The sequence below is a fragment of the Thermobia domestica genome, chromosome 2 (genome assembly GCF_964235325.1).
Source record: "Thermobia domestica chromosome 2, izTheDome1.hap1.1, whole genome shotgun sequence".
Lineage (NCBI taxonomy): Eukaryota > Metazoa > Arthropoda > Insecta > Zygentoma > Lepismatidae > Thermobia > Thermobia domestica.
Genome location: NC_137455.1, coordinates 272,602,432 through 272,627,064, shown reverse-complemented (window position 1 = coordinate 272,627,064; position 24,633 = coordinate 272,602,432). Strand labels below are relative to the sequence as shown.

The following is a 24,633-nucleotide window of genomic DNA, read 5'->3' as shown; positions in this document are numbered from 1 at the left end:
ATCACTATAGAGTAGGAACGATAACACTAGTTAACAAAGATTTTGTTATATAAAAGAAAATACCTGTTCTTAAAGGAACTTTTTGCGCTGAATTCGAATACGCACTCGGTTTTTCTCCATCACGTACGATTTTCCCGTAACAGAGGGATTTTTCGGGAAAATCCCTCAAAAATTTCCCTTTTCGTTTATTTTACACCCCAAGATCTTGTCCCCTTGCATATACTAACATAGAAATTATACCTAAGTATACTTTGATTCATATTTAACAAACCCTCCAAGTTTCGTAATAATCGCTTTATTCTTTCTAGAGAAATAAATATGTTTGTATGTATACTGTGTCTACTGTTTATTGCACCTTATAGTAATGCTTTCAGATCTCTTAAGTTGAGGTAAAACGTTTTGCTTTATTACCACAAACACATATATAAAATATAATACAACATAATTTACAAGTGTGACAATTTACAATAAACAATAATACAAATGTACCAAAAGGTCATGAAAAGACAATCAAAACTATCACAATATATGAAACTTCCATTGGGTTACAAAAACGTACACTACTTCCTTCTTTTGTAAGAAATGTTGCATTCTCTAACAAGACCCCAACAATAGTCCCCCATCATTGAAGGATCCCATCGTCCCTGGTACCTTTTCTCCATTGCCATTATATCTTGGTGGAATCTTTCCCCCCTGTTCGTCGCTGAGAGCACCTAGGTTAGCAGGAAAGAAGCTGAGGTGGGAGTGCAAAAAGTGGATTTTTAAAGACATCCTACAACCCAACTCTTTGTATTTCTGTATCATGTCCTGTACGATTTCTGTGTAACTCTCAGCTTTGTTATTGCCCAGAAAGTTATGCACAACACACTTAAATGCTGTCCAGGCAGCTAGCTCAGCTCTGTTTAACTTGCTGTCAAAGCTATCATCAAGCATTAATTTCCTAATTTGGGGACCAATAAACACACCCGCTGAAATCTTAGCATCACTCATGTTAGGGAACTTATCTCGCAAATACTTGAAACCTTCACCAGATGTGTCCATGGCTTTGACAAAGTTTTTCATAAGTCCTAACTTGATATGAAGTGGCGGTAGTAATATCGTATTAGGATCTACCAAAGGAGCGAATTTGACGTTGCATTCTCCAGGTACGTAATTCACTCTAGGTTCCCATTCCTTCACTTCATAATGTTTGTCATCAGCTTCTTTCTTTCTTTTGCATTCTGTTACATTTGGTAACAAATATTGATAACCATTTCATGAACAAAACGAAAAAACTTGGAGAATTGTATATATATGTATTAAGATATACATATACTGTACGTTTAAAAAAAAATATACGTTGGAAGTACATTCTATTTTTATACACGTTTCTAATTTACAGAGAGCAATACAAGTGTGTTGTTGACTATTGTAAATATTCATTTTTATGTCTGTGTTTGTAGTAATAAAGAAAAATCGTTTTTACCCCAACTCAGGAGATCTGAAAGCATTACTATCAGGTGCAATAAACAGTGCACACAGTATACATACAAATATATTTATTTCTCTAGAAAGAACAAAGCGATTTTTACGAAACTTTTAGGGTTTATTAAATATAAATCAAGGTATACTTAGGTATAATTTCTATGTTACTATATGTAAGGGGACAGGAGCTAGGGGAATAAAATATCTGAAAAAGGGAAATTTTTGAGGGAATTTCCCGAAAATCCCTCTGTTACGGGAAAACTGTACGTGATGGAGAGAAACCGAGTGCATATCCGAATTCAGCGCAAAAAGTTCCTTTAAGATCAGGTGATTTTTCTCATGTAACAAACAAAAAGTTTAAATTTGTTAACTAGTGTTATAGGTAGCAAAAAGTTGTTTTTTGCAATCAGTCAAGTGCCTCTAGAATATATTCCGTCTTACTCGAATCTTTCTACTAAAGCCGAAGTGATAGAGACTCTACTATCACATCTCGTTTCAATACTAATTGGGAAATTAACACGCCATACAAACCAAATTCCTTCATGTGGTGTAACGTGAGACTGCTAATTGCTAATTAGACTGTAACGTTACTCGAACCATCTTTCAGCGAGATTTGATTCGTGTAGAGAATATTTATACGAAATTTATTGGTTAAATCACAAGTTCCTATGCGTTAGGTAATGTAACACTTCTATATCTAATAGTAATCAGAACATTCATCTAACATCCTAAATTGCTTACAAACCACTGGATAACTTTTTCCGGGTGTCGGAATCGATTTATGATAGAGAAAAATAGTAACTTATTCATTTGCTAATTAATGTATCGCTCTTTATCTTTACACTATAAACTTTAGTACTGGAATGAATTCCTAACAACTATCTCAATGCAGATTGCCAGTGATATAGCAACTAAGTGTCTGTATGGCTAACTATATTTTTTCTTCTCAAAATAGCTATAAAGTCGTGATATGAGAAAAAACGAAAAATATTACTATATGACTGGTATGAGTAGCAAGCAGTTAAGGTAAATTAAATTTCGACCAACTTTCAGTCAATTGACGTACGAAGATTTTTGAATTAATACACTCACGACACTTCTATAAATATATTACCACAAATGTTGTAATGTATGTGGTTGGTTGGTTGATTCGGAGATTGGCGTCTCGTTTATCACCGAGGCTGTATGACACGTGGACCTGCAGCTTAACGTGGTATCCGAAACGAACGAGTTCTCACCTGAGATCGAATCTGGGACTCCCGCAGCGAACACTTGTACTAACCATACAGTCAGGAGGAAGTCCAGAAATGATTTCGCGTATATGTTTAAGTTTTGTATTTATGCCTTACCTAGGTTATGAAGAATAGGAGCTATTATTAACATGGGTTTCGAAGAACTGTCGGGAGTTGAATTTAGTGGAGTTTGTGAATGCACATTCTAGATGCAAGACCAGTCCTCGCAGTATAGACCAGTGGTTCTGAACCTTCTCGAGCCTAGCGCACCCCTGAGTGAGTGTGATTGACCTGAGCGCCTTCCATCACTTTAAACCAATCCATCCACCTAGAAGGCTAAACGCATGGCTGAGAGGATGTAGTCTAAGAGTAAAAAAAACTTCAATTCTTAAAATCAGCCTCGAAGAATCCACATTGTTATTTGTAAAAAAAATGTATACTTTGATAATTTGTAAACTGCATCATGGTTTTCGTCCAATAATAAGAAAAAGTCTAACAGGTCATGAATCTCAAACGCCCCCTTAATGTTCTATCGCTCCTCTAATCGATTTTTTTTTGTTCCACCACCCTCCTTGGAAACGAGAACGTCCCTTGAGGGTGTCAAGGCCTACATTGAGAATCACTGTTATAAACTGTACCAAACCACCTGTCTCATCTCCAAAAGAACTGGATTACAAAATCACGACCCCGATTCCCGGGAATGCAAACATTTGACTTATTCGTACGTGTGAGTTTGGATTGATTGGGGATCCGGAACACTACCTTATCAAACATGTATCTTGATCATGTGGAGAGCTGCTGGATAAGTTATCGTAGCTCTGCAAATTCCTGTTAATAGTGGTGTACAGTAAACGCAATTATAAAATATGGAAGAATATACTTTTCTGTTTAAATTATCTTTGTTTATTTAATTTCACCCGATTATCGTTCACAGCAATTGAAAGAAAAAAATGTGAGAAATGAAAATTTCCCATGAACACTTTCAGGTAATGATTTTTTTATCATTTCAAATTTAGTTAAACACCACAACTATGCATCGATCGACTTTATTCAACTTTTCGCGATAAAGCAATCTTTAATAAATCAATTTATAATTAATTTCCCGAATTCCAGCGTGGCCGTATATTTCTTAGTGATGATTGATGAATGTAGTTGATTTCTATTACTTTCGGTCTGAACATCATCTCCATCAACAAACTCGATTCCTCACTTTTGACTCTACATCCTGGCCAAAATTTATGGTAAGCCATCAAGTAGCTCTTCAGAATCTTTTGTCTCCAAAACTAATAAATAAATGATCAGGATAAGTATATAAAGTTGTCTTTTTATAAACCATACTCGTCAATAATCTGAAGGGACACATCTACTTCTACTCATTTAAGTCAGTCGGTTTAAACTATGTTGAGATATCTAAGCATGTTTTTGTGTTGGAGAGTAGTGACAGACAGAAAAAGGGAAGAGAGAAGTAGGATGTGATGTAGAGAAATGTTGAAAAGTTGAAGTAGTCATGTATCAACGAGTGATATGGGATCGTCGAGTACGCTGTTGGTGTACTTGTTTGTTTGTTTTCTCATCAATGTCGAAAAATGTAGGAAATATATAAAACGGCATGTTGGAAATGATCTCCATTGTATGTAGAGTTTTGCAATGATAACTTTATACATTATAGATAAACGTGTATGCCTGCATCCTAATTATAAAAGAAAAGTATGTCAACATGTGAGTCGCCCTATCCTGGAATGTTATATAGCCTTGTTTAAGAGACTTGTAATTGGGGTTGCAGAAATACAAGGGACCCAACAAAATTTCCTCATAATAAACACTCATCTTCCCAGTGCGTCACGCTAATTAATAATAGTAAATAGTCACGCTAATAGGTGTCGCTACGTGGATTGTCAATTGACTAATGTTAACAGACGTCACTACCTGCGGACTGTTGTCTATAACGAAATCCTTGATTAACTACTTAAAAAGTATGGTGTGTAGTTTGAATTGCAGTGGTTGGTGAGCGAACTCAATAAATAAATTTGTTAAATGTAAACAATTAGAGCTCTTAATTAAGTGCCATTCCAATGAACAGTGTACAGCAGGGTGAAGTCTTGGGAGCAACAACTAGTTCTTATAAACGAATTTCAGAACCTTTCGGTGCCGCACAATGAATTGTGTGTGTCTAAGAGTGCTAGATCTCGTACAAGTATTGCCGTAAAGGTTATATATATTATTTTTTACAGTACATCACTTAATAATAATAAGATAAAGTAACCCATCTCAATCTAATGAAAGGAAACAAAATTTTAATCATTAATAAGTTATGTAAATAATTGAAGTACAGTTTTAAAGATTTATGCTTGAAAAGACATTTGATTGCTACTCTGGGATGTAGATTGTGTGAAGGTGTTCTTTATTGTTCGCTTTTACATTTGTGTATGTTTATTTTCCCAAATCCAGATTTTAGCACTCTGGTTCAGCAGTAATGCGATTACCTCTGATCCGTGGAGTCCCTGGTTCGACCCCCAGTCAAGTAAGTTCGTTGGTGAACAACATCGTGTATTTGGGTTCTCTAGGGGCATTCCAATTTCCTCACACATTACCATTCTATCAATTCTTCTATCATCATTCACTTGCTTTAATGATCCGTCTCCCTTAGTCTAAAGGGCATAATCGTCAGAAGTTAAAATACAAGATTTAATTTTAAACCCAGATTCGAGATTACTTGTCCATTAAAAACTAGTTGAACTCGCATAATGGGATGGTTAGTTACAGGCTTAATCAATAATAGTGTTCAATGCTTCAGATGGAAATTCAAGTAGTAGTTCGAGGTTCAAATATTTGCTATAATAATAATAGTAATAAAATAAAAATGGCTTTAAGAAAAATCCCATATATTTTGCGTATGATCTTAAACTTCTTTCTGAATTTGAAATAGTCAATGAAATATATAACGTTCTACAGTTAGGTTCTTTAGTTAAAGCAGACGGATGACCAAAGCAAAGAAATTTTTAATTAATAATTTTGTAGAAAGTGTAAGGAAATGGTAGAACTCTGAAATATATCCCTTTATAAGATAGGTGCGGCCCTGCTTTATTTACGAATATCAGAATTAATGGAAGCCATATTGTGAACAGACTGTATTATTTTAATAACTTGACGAAAACTAGCATTCCTCAAAAGCTTGTTTCTAGATTTAATATTGAATATAAAGCGGATATGGGTTTGCTTTTATTTTTTATGGCGACTATTAGTTTCTCAACACGAATAGTTAATGCGTGTACCATAAGCAAATGCTATAACGATTAGTTATTAAGATTTTGTTGTTGAAATGCACTGTAAACAATTACACTGTAAAAAATCGTTCTGTTATTTCAACGACATGTCTATGTGTTAACATGATTGTGTTAAAATATAACACAAACAGGTGGTTAGAACTACTCACTCTCCATTTGGAGTTGTGTGTCAAATACCGGTAGTTGAAACAACAAGTAGCCTGTGTGTTAAATTAACACAAATGTAGAATTTTCGGTGTTGTTTTCTGCGTGATTGCCAAATATGTTGGGCATCTAATTATAAAGGCTTATGAACTGAAGCTACAGACAACACAGCAGAAAGAAATATTTAAAACAAATCCAGGTTTACTCAAAATTTCAACATGCAAACCGCGCGATGTGTTTCCAATTGTTTTACATAATGTTCCTGAAGAAATATGTCAACAACGAGAAACAACATCGTATTACTATGTCACTTCTACACTGCACTAGAGCTCACTAGTCAGCACCGGGGACTGTGCTTCAAAAATAACGGAAAACAAGTAGAATCACGATTAAGAGGCAACATATTATAAGGATTTAGGTAAGAGTTTCCTATCATTCTTGAACAAGATGTAGGTGAAGGTTGAATGTTGGGGAGACGACAAAAATTTTTATGAAGATTTTTATATGAAGTGTTCTGTAGTTTACTATTCTTATTTTAAAATTAGAATCTTCGGTAAGCGTAAGCATGCACACTACATGGTTTTCCCACACAGAAAAATCGTTGCATTAATACCACACACGGAGTTATTTCAACATCGAAATGGGTGTCGTATTAACACAAAAGTGGAGGCAAACTAACACCATAAAAGTGTTAATTTAGTGGTCTGACATTGAATTTTAACACAGAAAGTGTTGAATTAACACCAAAACGGTGTTACTTATACGGCTTTGAATTATGACACAGATTGTTTGCTGAAATACTAAGAAAATGGTGTTGAAGTAATACAGGGACTGTGTTATATTGATACTTGACATGGTGTAATATTAACACAAAATAATTAACATACTACACAGTGTGTTACTTTCTTCGTGTTCACAAGTAACACTCAACACTTTTCTCCACACTACCGACCCTGACATGGTATCGAATCAACACCAAAAATACTAACACAGATCCGAATTTAACACCGCTGATTACCGGTTGTGTCTTAAAGACGTAACGCACTAGCTGTGTTGCCGACACCGCAGGGTCTGTGTTGAACTAATACCGCATAGTGGTAGTCACACTGGAACCACTGTCCCGTGTTAAAATTGAGTTGTATTAACACAACCATTTTTTACTGTGTACGGACACATTTGTTGACCGATTAGCGTCAGTTTTGGCTGCCTACCGAATAGCCTAAAATTTATGGCATTAGTGTTAAAATTCTGGTAATAGGGCATAAGTACTGTCTTTTTATTGCCTATAACCATAAATTTTACAACAATACCGTAAATTTTAGAATAATCAGTTGGCAGCCAGAATTGACTGTAATCGGTCAGTAGATGTGACGATAATCATTCAGAGTGTGAAACGTAATTTCAGTTTAACGTCCCATGGTTGTGCCCTTTTGCATAAAGGAGACGGATTATTAATGAAAGAAAATGGTTGTGAAATTGAATTTTTTCTGTTCTCTCTCTCTCTCTTTCTGTCTATCTTTCTCTCTGATGAGCAACCAAAGGGGGGGTTAAGGTTAGTTGTTAAAATTAGTTAAATGTCATTTGAAATACGTGTTTTTTTAAAAAAAAAAAACAAACAGGTAGTTAGCAAATTTTATTTTATGTTTACTTTCATTCGCATTTGATTGAAAAAGACCCACACAAGTGAATTTTATTTCACGTAAAATTCCACTTTATAGAGATTCAATAAAAAAAAATCTAGAAGTAGATCTATTACTTCTGTTTTCAATAGAGAGATAAACGATGGAGATGGAATCTCTTCCTGGAACAACGACTTCTGAATGGAATCTCTTCCTGAACATTATAGAAGCAATTACCGCCATCACTTATCATTTCATACTATGAACAAGCACTGCATTTAAATATTTTATGGTCCTGTATCTAGCAAAATTTTCTATCCTCTCCCCTTATTTGTTCGTATTCAGTTATGTCTACACAAAAGCAATACAAAACGCTGATAAACAATAACACATTATAATGTATCTCTAGGATACAATCAAATTACTTTCTTCGTCGTTCCGTTCTGGCTATATGACCTGCCCACCTGAGCCTCCTAGATTTTAAGACCCTCACAATATTTGGTAAACGGTATAAATTACGCAGTTTCTAGTTATGAAGTTTCCGGCATTTTGTAACGCCCCCTTCCACCCAGCTTCGCCTAATCGAAACCACATTGAGAGCTTATAAAAAAAAGTCAAAAACAAAAATGAAACAAACTGTCAATCTGCGCTCAAATAACAAAGCCTGGCAGAGAGAGCTTGGGAGCGGGGAGTCGAGCAGTATCGCGTAATCAACTTAGCAAGTACTGGTTGGAATTGCAGATCCAATATTTCTCTTTCAAGGAAGGTAAACACCTTAAACACAAACTTAATAAACATGTACACCAAGTTTCAATTTTAAATATAACAACTTTATTAACAATGTTGGGTGGTGTATATGCACTAAATCGTTAGGATATCGCATATACACTCTGATGAAAAGTGCAATAAACAACTATCGTTACAAAATATATATCTCTGTCGGTTAATTCGAGTATTTTTCAGAAAATTCAATTTTTACTTTAATAGCAACATCTAATCTTCTTCTCAATTCAATTTCAATAATATTACTACTAGAATCAACAGTCAATGATTATTTTCTTCACAAAAACTCGACTTTTAATAATGATAAATCTCATGTGTACCTTTACGAATATCAACTACTCAATAGCAAATTCTTTCAAAAATTGAAAATTTTTCTAAATAGACTTCTGACAATATTTTCAGTTCTTAAATTGTTATTATTCAAATAGATAGCAAACAAAATAGTTCTTGATCAAAAAATATTACTTTTAAGGCTTATGACAACTTTCGAGAAAAAATATGAGTATACTTGTCTTTCGAGAAAATATCGAATCTCGCTCTCCTATCAAACAAATATAGCTAAATAGCTGAAAAGCAAAATACTTAATTAGTTGAAATACTGGATCCACAGGTGGTTCAAATCTTAATTCGATGTTTACGGCCAAAAATAGAAATTACGAATCGCCACAATTTCTGGGGGGAAATATTACTACAAGTGGAAAGCAAAGGCCCGCGAGTTTAGACCCTTTGGAGTCAAACTACAGACAACCGCACAATCCACACTTTCAACGAACACAACTACTTTATGTAAAAATAATAGTTGCAGCTCACAAAGTTTTGAAATAACTTAATGGTTTACCTATTGATTTCCTTCCTCTTGATGGGTATTTGGCCTCTTTGGCTAATGAATTGACTAACCACGTTTGCAATTCTTCGTTCTGTGCCAGGATTTTTCTCTTCAAATTTACAAAATTCTGACCAATTCAAACAACTGATCACTTTGTTACAGAGATTCACCATAGGACAAATCTTTAGGATTGCCAGAAGAAAAGAGGTCTAAACTAGCAATCACTTCAGACTCTACTAAGAATTGCCCACACTACAAGAATTCTCTCCTTAATAAATTTCTTTTTTTGAAATAAGAAATATTCCAGAAAGATAAGGAGTAATGAAACAGGCACAATATGTATGTCAAATTCACTCTCTCACTACTATTAATAGAGCGAATTGAGGGTTCACTTTCTATGCACACTTTCCCTCTCTGACTCTGTAACTTTTCACTAACACAAAAAATGCCCTTTTCTTTGCCAATTTCTTCCAGAAAAACTGTGAACTTGTTCCACAAAACGTAATACTTTACTTCACTTAATTCGAAAGGAATATATAGCAATAAAAGCTTTTCCGGCACGGAACTCAGATTTGCCCACGTAGACGTATTCAACACCATGTCCTACCCCACACACAAGCAAGACGAGAACACGTAACCACGAACAACTCCACCATCTCTGACTGAACAACACAAGGAACTAGATCACGGAACCTTGAGTCACCGAGCCAAATAGAATCGGCAAGACAAGCCACGCCCACCGAACAAACACGCGCTAAACTCTTTTTTTCTCTCTAGTTGTCATAGCATAAGCATTCAAGTCAATTCATCCTTACATATTCCTTTCAACTTTTTAACTACTTTTTTCTTTTCTCTTCTTTTTTCTAAAAAGAAAACTTTTTACTACATTGAACTAATTGTTTTAAATACTGAACAATCTTAACAATATTAATATAAAGAGAAACATTAATTAATTATATACAATTTTCCTTCTTGTAAACATCCATACTTCGTCTTCTCAGAGCTCAGAAGTATGGTATGTTACAACCGCCTCTCCTTAGAAGAAAATAATATACAAATCTATATTTTTTGCAGGAAATCTAAAAAACAGAAAAACAAACTATTAGTCAACAACATATTTACAAATAGAATAATTTACATACTTATGTACAAATACTTTAATTCAAATTCTTTACACTAAAAATTATATACACAATTTATTTACAACCTATTTACAAAATTAGATATCTCTATCTGTATATTTATTATTTTTCCAAAATTTGATAAATCCATGGCCATGAAAGTAATTGCAAGAAAATCTCAGATACGCAAATAACAAAGCTATTCTATTAACAAAGGCTATATACAAATTATATACAAGATAAAATAGCAACACTAAAATAAATGACTAATAGTTGTTAACACTCAATAATTTCCTTACCAAAGACGAACTAATTTCATCTCTCGTCCATCTCTATTATTATTAATTCAATATTCCAGGTTCCCTATATACTTTTAATTCGGATACATGACTTCTACGAAAAGAATTTAAGTTATTAACCTCATCCGATACTAAAACAGTACTTGGGGTCAGGAAACGACGGACTACAAATAGACCCAGCCATTTATTACTGAGAGACAGCTATTTTATCTTTTAAAGATGACTTTACATGGGAACGTATGAGTACCTTATCTCTGATTCCAAAAGACACTTCTCTTCTTCTCTGAGCCATTAACTTCTTTCTTTTACTCCAGGATTTCTCCATATTCTGCATGGCATTTAACCAGAGCTCTTGGGTAGATTTACCCCCTATATCTGACTCTGTGATGTTCCATCGATTCTCCAAAGCGGTGTTGGTAGGACGTCCGTAAAAGATCTCGATTGGAGCCATCTTCAAGCTAGAATGCTTCCTTATATTCAATGTATATTGTAAATCGGGAATAAGATTAGACCAAAGGTGTTGCTTATCTGAAAAATAAGCACGAATTGAGCCCTTCAAGGTGTTGATGAAACGCTCAGAAATGTTTCCTTCCGGATGATATGGACTTAGCTTTATATGCTTTATACCAAGTCCAAACATAAACTTCCTGAAATGCTCAGAAATAAACACTGTAGCATTGTCAGTAGATATTGCCTCAGGAAAACCCACCTACTAAACATATACATCAGCTTTTCGGTGATTGATGCTGAAGTAAAAGTTTTTAATTTCTCCAACACCACAAACCTACTAGCGTTATCTACTCCAATGAGTATATATTTAACGCCTTTAGAGGTGGGTAATATTCCTATGATGTCAATCATCCAGTGAGATCCTATTCTCTTATTATATTCGGAGATTAAGTGCCCCATTTTCTTTTTATTTTCCTCTTTTGTCAATTGACATCGATGACAGCATCAAACAAACTCCGTAACTTCTTGCTTCATATTTTCCCAGGTAAATCTCTTATATAGTTTCTTTAAGGTTCTTAAATGCCAGAATGGCCGCCAACCAGTTTATCGTTATGATAATACTCAATCAGCACATGTCTTAGATTCTTGGGAATAACTATTTTATAAGTGTTGTTTACCGAGTTCGTTCTTTTATTAAAATTTTCTTATTCAGGATATATCCTGAAAATAACTCAACCTTCTCGATCTTCTCAATTATATCCTTAAGTTCAGAGTCTTCTCTCTGCAACTCATCGATAGGTTCTTTTATTAAAGGAAGTCTCCACATGTGAGCTAACCTTAAATTTTCGTTAAAGGCAGCTAATCCCATAGGCCCATCTATAATGCGAAATTCAAAGGGATCGTACACCCTCGTCAATGTGTCCTCTACTAAATTATCGGAAGATCTAACATGCTTGATTTGAAAATCGAATTGACAAAGGGTCTCAAATAAAGGCCCATACTTCATTAGTCTCTTTGAATTACTAAGGATCCATGTAAGAGCCTTATTGTCCGTCAGTACATCGAATTCCTTAACCAAGTAATGCCGGAATCTAGCAATCGTCTTTACTAAACTTATAAACTCTATTTCATAAATGATGCGGTGTTCGTCAGCTTCCGACAGTTTCTTACTAAAGAACGCGACGGGTTGATACTCCCCCTTGCTGTTCTCTTGTTCCAAACACCCAGCAATACTTTTTCCTGAACCATCTACGTTTACTATAAAACGTTTGTTCAGGTCAGGAGTTTTTAACACAACATTCTCCACCAATAAACACTTTAAGCTGTCAAGAATCTTTTGATGTTCTAAAGTCCATTCAAATTTCTTATTGACGGACTTGAGTTCACTTAAGGGTCCCATGAGTTCTTGCATTTCAGGCGTGAACTTAGAATAGTAACTAAAAAGCCCGAGAATTTTCATAAGACCTCTACGATTCCTTGGTGGAGGAATATTCTTGATTGCTGATACACTTTTCGGATCAATTTCCATTTGGTCCCCTGATACTACATAACCTAAGTAATTAATCTTAGTATAGAAAAATAAACACTTATCAGGCGAGACCGTTACATTGTATTCTCTAAATATATCAAAAACCTTTCTTATAGTGTTTTTATGTTCCTCTACAGTATCTGAAAATATTAATACATCGTCGAAATACGTTTTTACTCCATCATTTTCCAAATCTCCCAACATTTTCTTCATTACACGAGTTAACAGGTTACTTCCCGTTTTAATTCCAACTGGCACTCGTGTATAACGATATAAACCTTTTGGAGTAACTATTGTTGTTATGTCTCTCGAGTTATCGTCTACTTTAATTTGATTGTACGCACATCGTAAATCTATGCGTGAATAAAGCTTCTTCCCTGACAACCCTGTTAGACATTCCTCCAAATTTGGGGCAGGAAAAGGATCATTAACAATTAAAGAATTAGCCTTAACGTAATTTCCGACAATTCTAAAAGTATTATTTTTGTTCTTAACAAGGAAGCAACTACTAGCGTAGTTGGAATGGTCCACTTCCTCTAATATACCCTGATCAACCAACTCTCGAATTTGCTCGTCAAAAATCTTTTCCTCTCCTTTAGGGATTGGAAATGGATTTTGTTTAAATGGTTTATTTTCTATTAGATTAATGTGACCAGTGAAGTCTTTAATGCATCCAACTCGTTCTGTGATAACATCTGAATAATCATTAATAATCGAATCTATGAATTAATTAACATCCTGGTCGCGATACTTCCAGTTTTCTTCATCCGATTTTTCATCCTGTGTGTTCGACGGGTTTTTCACCTGCGGAGATCGTTTACATTCGGTTTCTCCCTGTTGAGTATCCTTATTAATGTATTTCTTATTTCTACTGACAAGTTTATGGAAGTTTTCGGCCTGTTCAATATCCACATCTGATGCCTCAGACGAACTTTGATGTTGTCCAGTCCTTATCGTCGAAGCAGAAGGAATATTTATATTGGTGCTGTCAACCTTGGATCTCTGATTCTCATTCTTATTCACCGTATCTGTACTCTTCTTCTTCTTTGTCTTCCTTTTCCTAGACTTCTTTGTCTTTCTTTTCCTAGACTTTTTCAAACAACTCGAAGATTGATTAACCTTGTCGCTTTTCTCATCAACTTCATTGTTCTTCATTATGGCTATCTGCTCTTCCTTTTCATCTGGTTGAGTTTTAACTAAACCTTCACCATTACCATCAGTCGAAATCATAGCCATGTCAACACAAGTTGGTTCACTAGGAACATCCTCTGATTGGATGGTTGGAAATCTTCCTAGTTCCAAATCTTCACTATTCATACTTGAAGATTTTGATTTATCACACACTGTATTCAACGGAGATCCCTTGGTGTCGGAAGTTCTTAACAGATCACACTCTATCCAATTTTTCAGCTCCAATAATTGTGATGAAGAAGGAACTTCAATGGTAAGCATCTGATCTTCTAAGTTATTCAGTTCCAGTTCACATTGAATTTCCCTATCACAATATCCAGAAGAATTGTAATCCGCTCTAATAAAAATCGAAGAAACACTCGCTGACTTCTTATTTACTGATTTCTTTCCCGCTGGTTTTCTTATAAATTGTTTCTGGTCTTGAGGATCTACAGATCTGAATCCACCTTTAAACACGTTCTTCTGAAATGTTAAACGCACTCTCTTCCTTCCTCCGTTCAAAACTAAGATATGGTTCTCATAGTCCAAAACAGCAGATGTTGATCGAAGGAATGGCATTCCTAACAAACACTCACATGGGAGTTGCTCCACCACTCGAAAATTCACTATTTGGAAATATCCGGACAAGTTGACATTCAACGTGATTTCTTCTCCTGTAGAGAAATGTAATCCCGAAGGGGCTTTAACTGTTTTTTCTTCTACAGTACGTATATGTTGTTCGGCACCACTTCGACGGACTAAAGATCTTGTGACAAGATTAAAACTAGAACCTCCGTCTACATAAACGCTGGTTAAAATATTATTAATCTTGCCAATAACGAAAGTCGCTAGTAATCCATCCATCTCCGAAGGAATTTTCTGTTCAACTTTCTATCCCATAACTTCTGAACGATCTCTATTGCTATTAAATTTCGAGAATCCTGAAGATATCGAAACCTCGGAATTTTCATTTGTTCGATTCGATTTTACATTATTAATGGAAAAATTAGGATACTTCTGATTATAGTCACTCACTTTTGACTTACTATTAGAAAGAACCATTTGATTTTTAATTTTCAATCCCATTGCTCTATCATATTCAATTTGTTCACGAGTACTTATTATAAATCTTTCGGCTATGTCTAACAGCTCTAATCTATTATTAGGAAAGTAACCTCCTAGCATCCTATTTCTTTGAATCGGGTTCATTCTCATTAATATTATTCTAACTAATTCACATTCTTCCATGTTTAAACCTAGAACATTCATTGAGATAATTACTGATTTTACAGATTCATTCATAAGTTCCGATAATCTTTGTTTCCTATAAACTCTGTCACTCACTAAAGAATGAACAGTAGTTGGAGTAATAAACCTAGATAGCAAGTTATTCTTAAAAACATTCCAATCTAAATGATCATTTAACGCCGATGTAACCATTCTTAAAACAACCCCATTACATTTTGGAATAAGAACTGATAATATCATGTTAAATGAATAGCTGCTCTCCATTAAGATTTCTTCAATCTTGAACAATAGTTCAAAAATTTGTAAGTTATCATTACCATTTACGTTCTTAATATTCATTAAACAATTCTCCAAATAAGTTAATGTTCTCGCATGGGTATATTTTAACATTAATGTATGTTCATAATTCGCTTCTGGATGATGATCATCTAAATTTAAATTATATTGCACTCCCCTATCAATGTTTCTACCATCTTGATTTCTAATACTTGGACCAAAATTAGAATTGCCAGCATGTATATTATTTATTCCCACTCTTGGAGTAGAACTGAGAATATTGGAAACTCTACTATAATAATTACCCAACTCTAGGTATCGATTCCGAGATCTAATATCATTAGAAGAATTTAAATTAGGAGGAGAAGTCCCCATCTCTCTTTTTATAGGCGGTTCATTAAATGTAACCCTATGTTCAGGTCTAGAAAAATTCAAGCTAGGAGGATTAGCTATCCGACTGAAACCATAAATTATTAACTGAAGAATCTAAATTGTTCCTAACTGGTGTAGGAAAAACGTAACACCTATATTATTTTGCATCGGCGGCGTTAAACTCATACTCAATGAGCCGAAATTTGAATTGAAACTAGGATGAACAGTTGCATCAATAGTAACAAATTCAGAGTCTGACATATCAATGCTGCCGTAGTCACGTTCACTTTGAATGTTCTCCATAACACAATAACAAATAAAGCAAAACAGCACAATATATAAACAATACTTATAAATGATCATATAAATATATTAAATAACAAATACTACTAAGAACATAAATTAGAAATTGATACGAAAAACTTGGAAGAGATCTGAAATTATTCATAAACCACAATAATGATCGACCAACTAATGATCCACAAATCAACAACACAAATCGGAGTGACGATATATTTTATAAGTATTTGGAAAAATAATTCTCAATACGTCAGAACTTATATTCAAAACCACTAAATAAATCAAAATAATTAAATTTATATAAGTTAAATAATATTATTAACTCCAAGTAGAATAATAATGCTGGAGGAAAATGAGAAATTTAACATTTAACAAGACAAAATTGAAAGTCTTTCTCATTAATGATCAATGATTGAATAACATTCCTAAAATTTTGTACAAAAATAAAAAAATTGTTTTGGTGGAACTAGAATGTAGGAGGAAAAGACTATCTCAATGTTAAACAGGACAAATTATTTTCCAAAGTTCGATCCTAATAAATATTCTTAACTAACAATCAATATATCAATATCCTAGCAATATTACAAAATTTGTAGAATGGGAAAGTTGGAGGAAAATATTAACAAACACTGTAAAAGTTGAAAACCTACTAACAATTTTAATTTAAAACAATCAAAACTCCAAAAAATTCAAAATCTTATCTTTAGATGCAATAATAAAGTTTAAGTGGAATGATGAAGCTGGAGGAATCTGAATACACATCAAAGTTTTTAACAAGAATATTAAAGTCAAAGATAAATTACAAAAATGCAATTTAGTATTATCTAAATCAATTAAATTTCCTATTTTTTAACTTTATAAGTCTTAGTGGAATGAAAATGTAGAATATTTTCTAAACATAACACCACCATAAACTTACTCTCTTTTACGACCAAAAAAAATATCTTAAGACAAGATCAAGTTCCTTGTGCATTGTAACGCCCCCTTCCACCCAGCTTCGCCTAATCGAAACCACATTGAGAGTTTATGAAAAAAAGTCAAAAACTAAAATGAAACAAACTGTCAATCTGGGCTCAGATAACAAAGCCTGGCAGAGAGAGCTTGGGAGCGGGGAGTCGAGCAGTATCGCGTAATCAACTTAGCAAGTACTGGTTGGAATTGCAGATCCAATATTTCTCTTTCAAGGAAGGTAAACACCTTAAACACAAAATTTCTCATTCTTGTTCCTCTTGGGTCCAAATATTCGTCTGAGGATCTAATTCTCAAATACTTTCAGCCTGTGTTCTTCTTTTAGAGTAATCAATCATGTTTCGCAACCATATAGCAAAAACGATAAAATAAGAGTAAAAACCAATGAAGCTACAATCTTAGAAAACGTAGCACAATATTGTGAATACGTTTCTAGCTATAGAGTTAATGTTTTTTCAGTATATATTTATCTTAAATTTTTCTCTTTGTAGACAATCTATTTTTCAGCATATCATATTTCAATCTCGATTTCCTGAATATTCCGCCCATGGAAATATGTCCCGCGCCTTTGTGTAAATACAGGCCTAGAAACTGGAAATGGTTAAACCTACCACTTTCGATTTTAATAAGACAATAAGGAGAAGTTGGAACGTGTTTTTAGCAGGTTGATTACATGTAAAAAAAATTCTTGTAATCTATCGGTTTCCTCTATGGAGATCCCATATTGAAAGCGGAACATTTTCAGCACTTCTGGTTTAAAACGCAAAAACGTATCCTATTTTAGAACACTAGTGGCAAAATGAGTTCTTTTTTTCTATTTCGTTAATTGGCACTACGTATGTATTGAATTTTGCTAAAGAAAGGGATTGTCCTAAATAATCTATTATTAAAGAATAATAGATATCATAGAACTTATCTTTCGCTATCTATTACCGTTTCTTTTTTTGTGAGAATCAATGTCGAAAGCCGAAAGATTGGCAGATTTCTAATATTTCATGTTCCAATGGAAGAATATGACCTTAAATAGAAGACGCTGAACATAAGCAAAAATAGACCATTTCTAACCATTTGAGGAGGCCTTTTATTGTAAGGAGTAATGTTTAAAACTAAAAAGTGATATACAGAGTTTGTCCCAAGAGTAACGAGCCTCATTTTTTCCTCTCACAATTTATAAATCGTACACAAAAAGACTTAATATTCCTCAAAGTACATACCTTCACCATCAATGCACTGTTGCCAGAGCATGGCTCATACTGTATATGACTTTTGAATGTCCTCGGCCGGGATGTCCTTTAGAAGAGCCGTCATGGTTCCTTAGATGTACTCCATAGTGCACAGATGATTCCCATTAAGCACCCGTTTCAATCAAGAGAAGAAAAATTCTGTCGGGGATAGGTCGGAACTGTAGGGTGGGTGAGAAACCGTTGCTGTGCCTATCCGAGTCAGGTAGGACGTCACAAAAAATGCGTTATGAGAGGACGCTTGTCATGAAGCAGTTTCTATGACCCTTGGAGCTCCTTCCGGACTCTGATGACCCTGGCATTCACTCTGTCTCTGAAGCACTCCCTTGTAATATTGAGCACTGACAATCTGGCCAGCAGGGACAAACTCGTAGTACACGATTCCTTTTGCATTTAAAAGAAACAATGACAATGGACATTATTTTGGATTTGCTTATTCGCGCTTTCTTCTGGCGCTGTGACGATGGTGTGTGCAATTCGGAGCTTTGCCTCTTGAATTTCGGATCATTTTTAAAAATCCATGACTCATCAGCAGTGATTGCGTTGTCCAGGAATTTGGGATCATTCTCACAGAGTTCTTTTAGTTCCTGACACATTTCTATGCGATTCACTTTTTGCGCGTCGGTCAAGACTTTCGGCACAAGTTTTGCACAAATTTTCCGCATGCCCAATTCATCCGATACAATCTCGTGAACAATGGTTTCTGGCAGGTTCAACTGTTCCGCCATCAATGAACAATAATCCGACGATCTGTGTTCAGCAATTCACGCACACGGGTTACATTTTCCTCCATTCGCGATGTTGACAGGCGTCCACAACAGGCCTCGACGTTGACTTTTCCCGACCTTCTTGATGCCACTTCTTTGCATGTAAAAGGACATGCAGTCATCCCCAAAGGCTTCCTTCAGCATATCGTAAGATTCCTTTGGCGTCTTGTTCAGCTTCACACAAAATTTCAACGCGTAACGTTGTTCTAACGTTTTCTCCATCGTAAGTACGACAAGGTCACTGCACAGTTGTTCACGCTGCAGCACTTCGCGACTTGCCGAGAGCACGAAGGCTACCGTGCTGCTTTACAAATGAAATTATCAAAAAAATCAAAACTAAAGCAAGGTATCATAAAAATACAAATGTAATAAAGAAGTAAATTATCTCAATAAATTCAATGAATTGCGTAGGAAATAAATAAAGAAATTAACCTGGCATACAGAGCATTCATACAAGACTGAAAATAACATTAGTAACAATGCTAATAAGTTGTAGAACTTTATAAAAAAAAAAGACTAAGCATCTTTCTGGGGGAAATTAAATATGAGGGACGCAAACTTTATCATAATGATGAAGTAGCCAATGCTTTTGCACAGTATTTCTCGTCAGTATATGTGCCAGATGCAGGTGTCACTGACATTCCAACAAACAATTTATTAACTTATGTAAATAACAAACTAGAGTCACTTAGCATTGAGGAAATCACTCAACCTGAAGTAGAAATGGCAATCAAAAAATTAAAACCCAGAACTGCTGTTGGCCCTGATGGAATACATTCATATATCATAAAGGGTTGTATAGATGCATTTACATATCCGCTAAGAATTGTATTCAACCTCGCTTTAAAAACATGCGTTTTTTCCGGATAAATGGAAATCATCTATAGTTTGCTTAATACTAAAAACCAATGATAAACACGAAATAAATAACTACCGGCCTATATCAATTTTACCTACTTTTGCAAAGATATTTGAAAAAATCCTATACCGTTGACCACATCCAACCCGTAATCTCATCACATCAACATGGCTTTATCCCACACAAATCAACAACAACAAACCTTGCTCTTATCACAGACTTTATAGCAAATTCGTTAGATGTAGGATGTCAGGTTGATGTAATACATATAGATTTTGAAAAAGCGTTTGACAGATTCAATCACAAAGTACTATTACACAAGCTAGGTGAATATAATTTATCTTTTCCCTTGATCAAGTTCTTTTCATCATATTTAAATAATCGAAAACAAACTGTTATCTACAAGGAATATAAATCATCTGATTATATTGCATATTGTGGAATTCACCAGGGCTCTAATCTAGGTCTGTTATTGTTCCTTTTATTCATTAACGATCTCCCTGATCATCTATTATTAAGTAACAAATTGCTTTCTGCTGATGACCTCAAAATATATGGAAGGATAAAGACCATTCATGACTGTCTCAATTTACAACGTGACATGGAAAATTTTGCTAATTGGTGGTACTTAATGTAAACATAAACAAATGTAACATTTTATCGTATAAAAGAAACAAAAGTCAAATAGAGTTTTATTATTTAATGAATCAGATCTTACTAAATAGATTAAATTCAGTCAAAGATCTTGGAGTTATATTTGATACGAAACTGACAATTAATAACCATATAGAGAACATAGTTAAAGAATCTCTCAAGATGTTAGAGTACATAATTAGAATTGGAAAGGAATTTAACAATAGTGCCACATTAACAAAATGTATTATTCCTATGTTCGATCAAAACTGGAATATGCTGCTGTGATCTGGAACTCATCACAACAGCAATACAGACATCAACTGGAAAAAGTACAATCTAAATTTATCAAATACTTGACGTACAAAAGAACTAGAATCTACCCATATTATGAAAATTATCTAATATTAATAGACAACTTTTGTATCCCTACACTTGAACAAAGGCTAAATGTGACAGATTTGATTTTTCTACATAAAATAGCACAAAACGAATTTACCTAGGTAATTGTACGGATCTCATATCAACATGTCCCGACACTTAAAACTCGTCCTGATAACTCTGGCCTGTTCCATTGCAAAAAAAAGCTAGGACCAACGAATTATTGAAATCACCAATCTGGAGAATACGCTTTACTTATAACAAAATATGTATTGAACACAAAGAATTAGACATATGTAATATGAACTCTATGTTTAAGAAAACTATTGTAAATATATTATGTAATACACCAACACTACAATTGGGCTTATGCCTGTTCTGTTGATGGCAAATAAATAAATAAATAAATAGCATAAAATACGATAACACAATATATAATCTAGTAGCTCATAACGAAATTAATTACGGTCCAAAGGAAAATCTGATTTATAGTTGAACACAAGTAAATAAAATTAAAAATTGGTTTGATATGTTCGTACTCATAGGGGATGTTTATCAATAATCTTATACTGACGAAAAAGCGCGTGTTCAACAAAACGTGTCTGAATCCTCCTTCGGAGGTCCGATAAATTCAATTGTATGACGCGAGCTAAATATTCCACGCTCAAAATTCAACAAGATGCTCAATAAGCCATGTACTGCAAGCAGTTCTCTTTCAGGGTGTACGCTGAATATGTATGATCTTAAACAAAATTGTAGGACAATTTTCATCATTGAGAAAGAAATTAAAACGAACATTTACCTGGACATTCACAGCCCCTTCTTCTTCAGGCATGTCTGATATTCCAGGATAATGCTATACAACTTCACTGATGTTATGATTTTCGTGAGAGTCTGGGCAGAATCAATAGACTATGCTATCCCCATATATAAATAAACCACATGGATTTTCTTTTGTGTGTTATGTGAATATGAGAATATGCCTTATTTGTTCTTGATCTTCGTGATCTTCAGATAGAATAGCGGAGCAATTTACTTCCATTACTCTGAATATATTCAAGCATACATGGATCAAACCGGAACCTCGAGCAGACATTTTGAGACCTCACATAAAAGTGTTCTAATTTTTTTAAAAGAAGTTTCTGAATTGCTCTTCATGACACTACAAAGCTAACGCCTCTTCATTCAACAGTTTCCGTGTATTTAAAGTTTGAAACGTGGAGGTTTTATTGGCCATCTTATTACGTATCTGTTCTTGTGTATTAATGTGTTAATTGTAATAATTTTACTAATAATAAGTTGCAGCTCTGGTTTTCCTGGGTGAGATAAGGACGTATTTATAATTTGATATATTAATGGTTTTGCTGTATGCCTCGTATGATAGTGTTCTATATTTTAGAGCATTTGTGCTAACTATCATGCTTTCTTTTACAGATAATGCCACAACAGTATATTGTGAATTATACATAAGAAGTTTTGGGTCAATCAGTCCTGTTACAATGGTAAGTACTTGAGCTAACATTTTCAAATTCTTTTCCCAATGTGTACTCACTTCGTAACCTGATGCTTCGGGTTAGGATGAGAAAATCGGTCACCCTGACCGAGGTTTTTCCAGGACTTCCTCAGTTGAATCCTAGATGGTATATTTAAGTGTAGACTCTGATCTAGTTTCTTATATTTTCTTTACTGTTGTTATTATTATTATTTTGCTCTTTAAGTTTGATATAATAAGATTGTAAACCTAAAATAATTTGTTTTTATCAGCAGTAAAATAGTTGGAAACGCTATTTGCGGCCACTCGCGGGGTGGCAAGAGATGATTATATTGCAAATATTACAAAGAGTAAGTCACGTTCCATTATCACGGGAGAGACCGATCGACTATTCTTTTGTATCGACTTTAGATCTGGATCTCTGGGGAAAGAGACTTAAGTTTGTCTGTGTTCCAAACTTAAATAAATATCAGTATAAAATAAATCACAAAATACATACAATGCACGGTGATTGGATTCGAAGTTTAACCAATGGCAGGATCCAACATAACTGTTTCTTCCTCGAGGACTATATCCTGTGCACCTCCTATTCTTCAAATTTTCGTAAGTGCTTTAACTGCATATAGATATATTTTACTCTTTCCAAGGACACATAAAACTTTCTTATAAAACAATTCATACATTATTTTCTTTTTAACCAAGTTTAGATAGAACATTTGTAAACATTTTTTCATTATAGATGTTAAATAATTACCATGGCAACAACATAAATATGGTTGATAGTAAAATTACAATCGTAATTTATTGTTACTCTTCTTAAATGAATTTCTCTTAAAATAATAATAACGGATATATATGAAACCAATGAAAATATACACTTGTATCTGGGCAAAGTACAGAGTATATACTATAGGACAATAGAGATACGTACAAAATACTGTATACTTTTCGCAGTTTTAATCCATAATCTCTATCTGAAAAAAAATATATATATATAGGTATATCTATGTGTGTGTATATATATTGATACAAATTCTTAATTTTTTGTGATTATATGACAAAATCACATGTCAAACACAGCAAATAAATTAAGCTTTGAATTAGATAAGTATCGTCATCTAGGTTCTCATATTTCTATACGATATAGGGTACGTAAAATGCCAGGAAGAAACGAAACCTGTTCAAAATTTTAAATCATATACTGCACTATTCTTCCTTGAGAGTGCAATCAAAGACACTAAGTTTCCACTGATTAAACAGGAAATGAATATTGTTTAATATCGCATGCGATATAGAGACACAGAATCCAAAGTTCAGTACAAAATGAACCTTTCTTAATAGTTTACTGTTTTACTCATTCAAAATCACAGCAGGAACACATCACAGACATTCTATATCAAACATATTCTTCTTTACCTACTGAAATACTGCTTTGGAAGTTAGCTAATCTGTTCTGTCTATCTTTTAACATCAATACTGATCTCGTACATTAGTGTTATGTATAAAATCTCTGTTTCGTGGTAAAGTGCTAAGGTACTTGCAATCTCAGTTCAATCTGTGGTGGAATTTCCAAATAATGTCTCTACTCTTGTTTTAAGCAATAGGTTCATTTTGATACGGTATTGAAGTCGATAAGATTCATCAAACTCCAATAAATCAATCCGTTGTTAATAAAGTCAATGGTGTTAAAATATTTGAAGTAGTTAAATATCATTAATTTGTTCAAGAGCTTACTCATATATCTCTTTGAAATAAAAGTGAAAAGGGAAATAGCCCCTAAGATTACTATATCTTTCATTAAGGTGTCGTCAGCTATAATCTCTCGACACTTACAAGGAAATGGGCCCAACCTCACACATCCGAATTGGACGAAATTTCGTATAGACACTAACTTGATGCTGCTGAATAACGTGAAAATAGTCAATCGATTCGCTTTTACGTCCTTTAAGAGATATACAGGGTGATGCAAAACAGAATGCAACATAAGACAACTATATAATCCAAGTCCAGCAAGAAATTGTAACCAGGAATGTTGATCCTCCGTATATCATCCGTTATGAATTATGACTGTCGGTGGAGATTAGGGTTTCATTTGTGCACCACGTGATCGGCGTGCACATCTCCAACGGCAATTTCGAATGTACTTGGATTAGCCTATCGTATGAATCTGCTGTT

At 34.2% G+C, this 24,633-nt stretch overlaps 1 protein-coding gene across 1 annotated transcript in view; it reads left to right on the top strand.

The window, feature by feature from the left end:
• The window catches only part of LOC145679813 (glycine receptor subunit alpha-2-like), a 640,671-nt gene that overhangs the window by 123,896 nt on the left and 492,142 nt on the right, over nucleotides 1-24,633 (top strand). Inside the window, exon 2 of the mRNA XM_081750341.1 lies at nucleotides 22,401-22,468. Within this exon, the coding sequence (XP_081606467.1) occupies nucleotides 22,401-22,468 (68 nt within the window). The remainder of the gene's footprint in view (nucleotides 1-22,400; nucleotides 22,469-24,633) is intronic.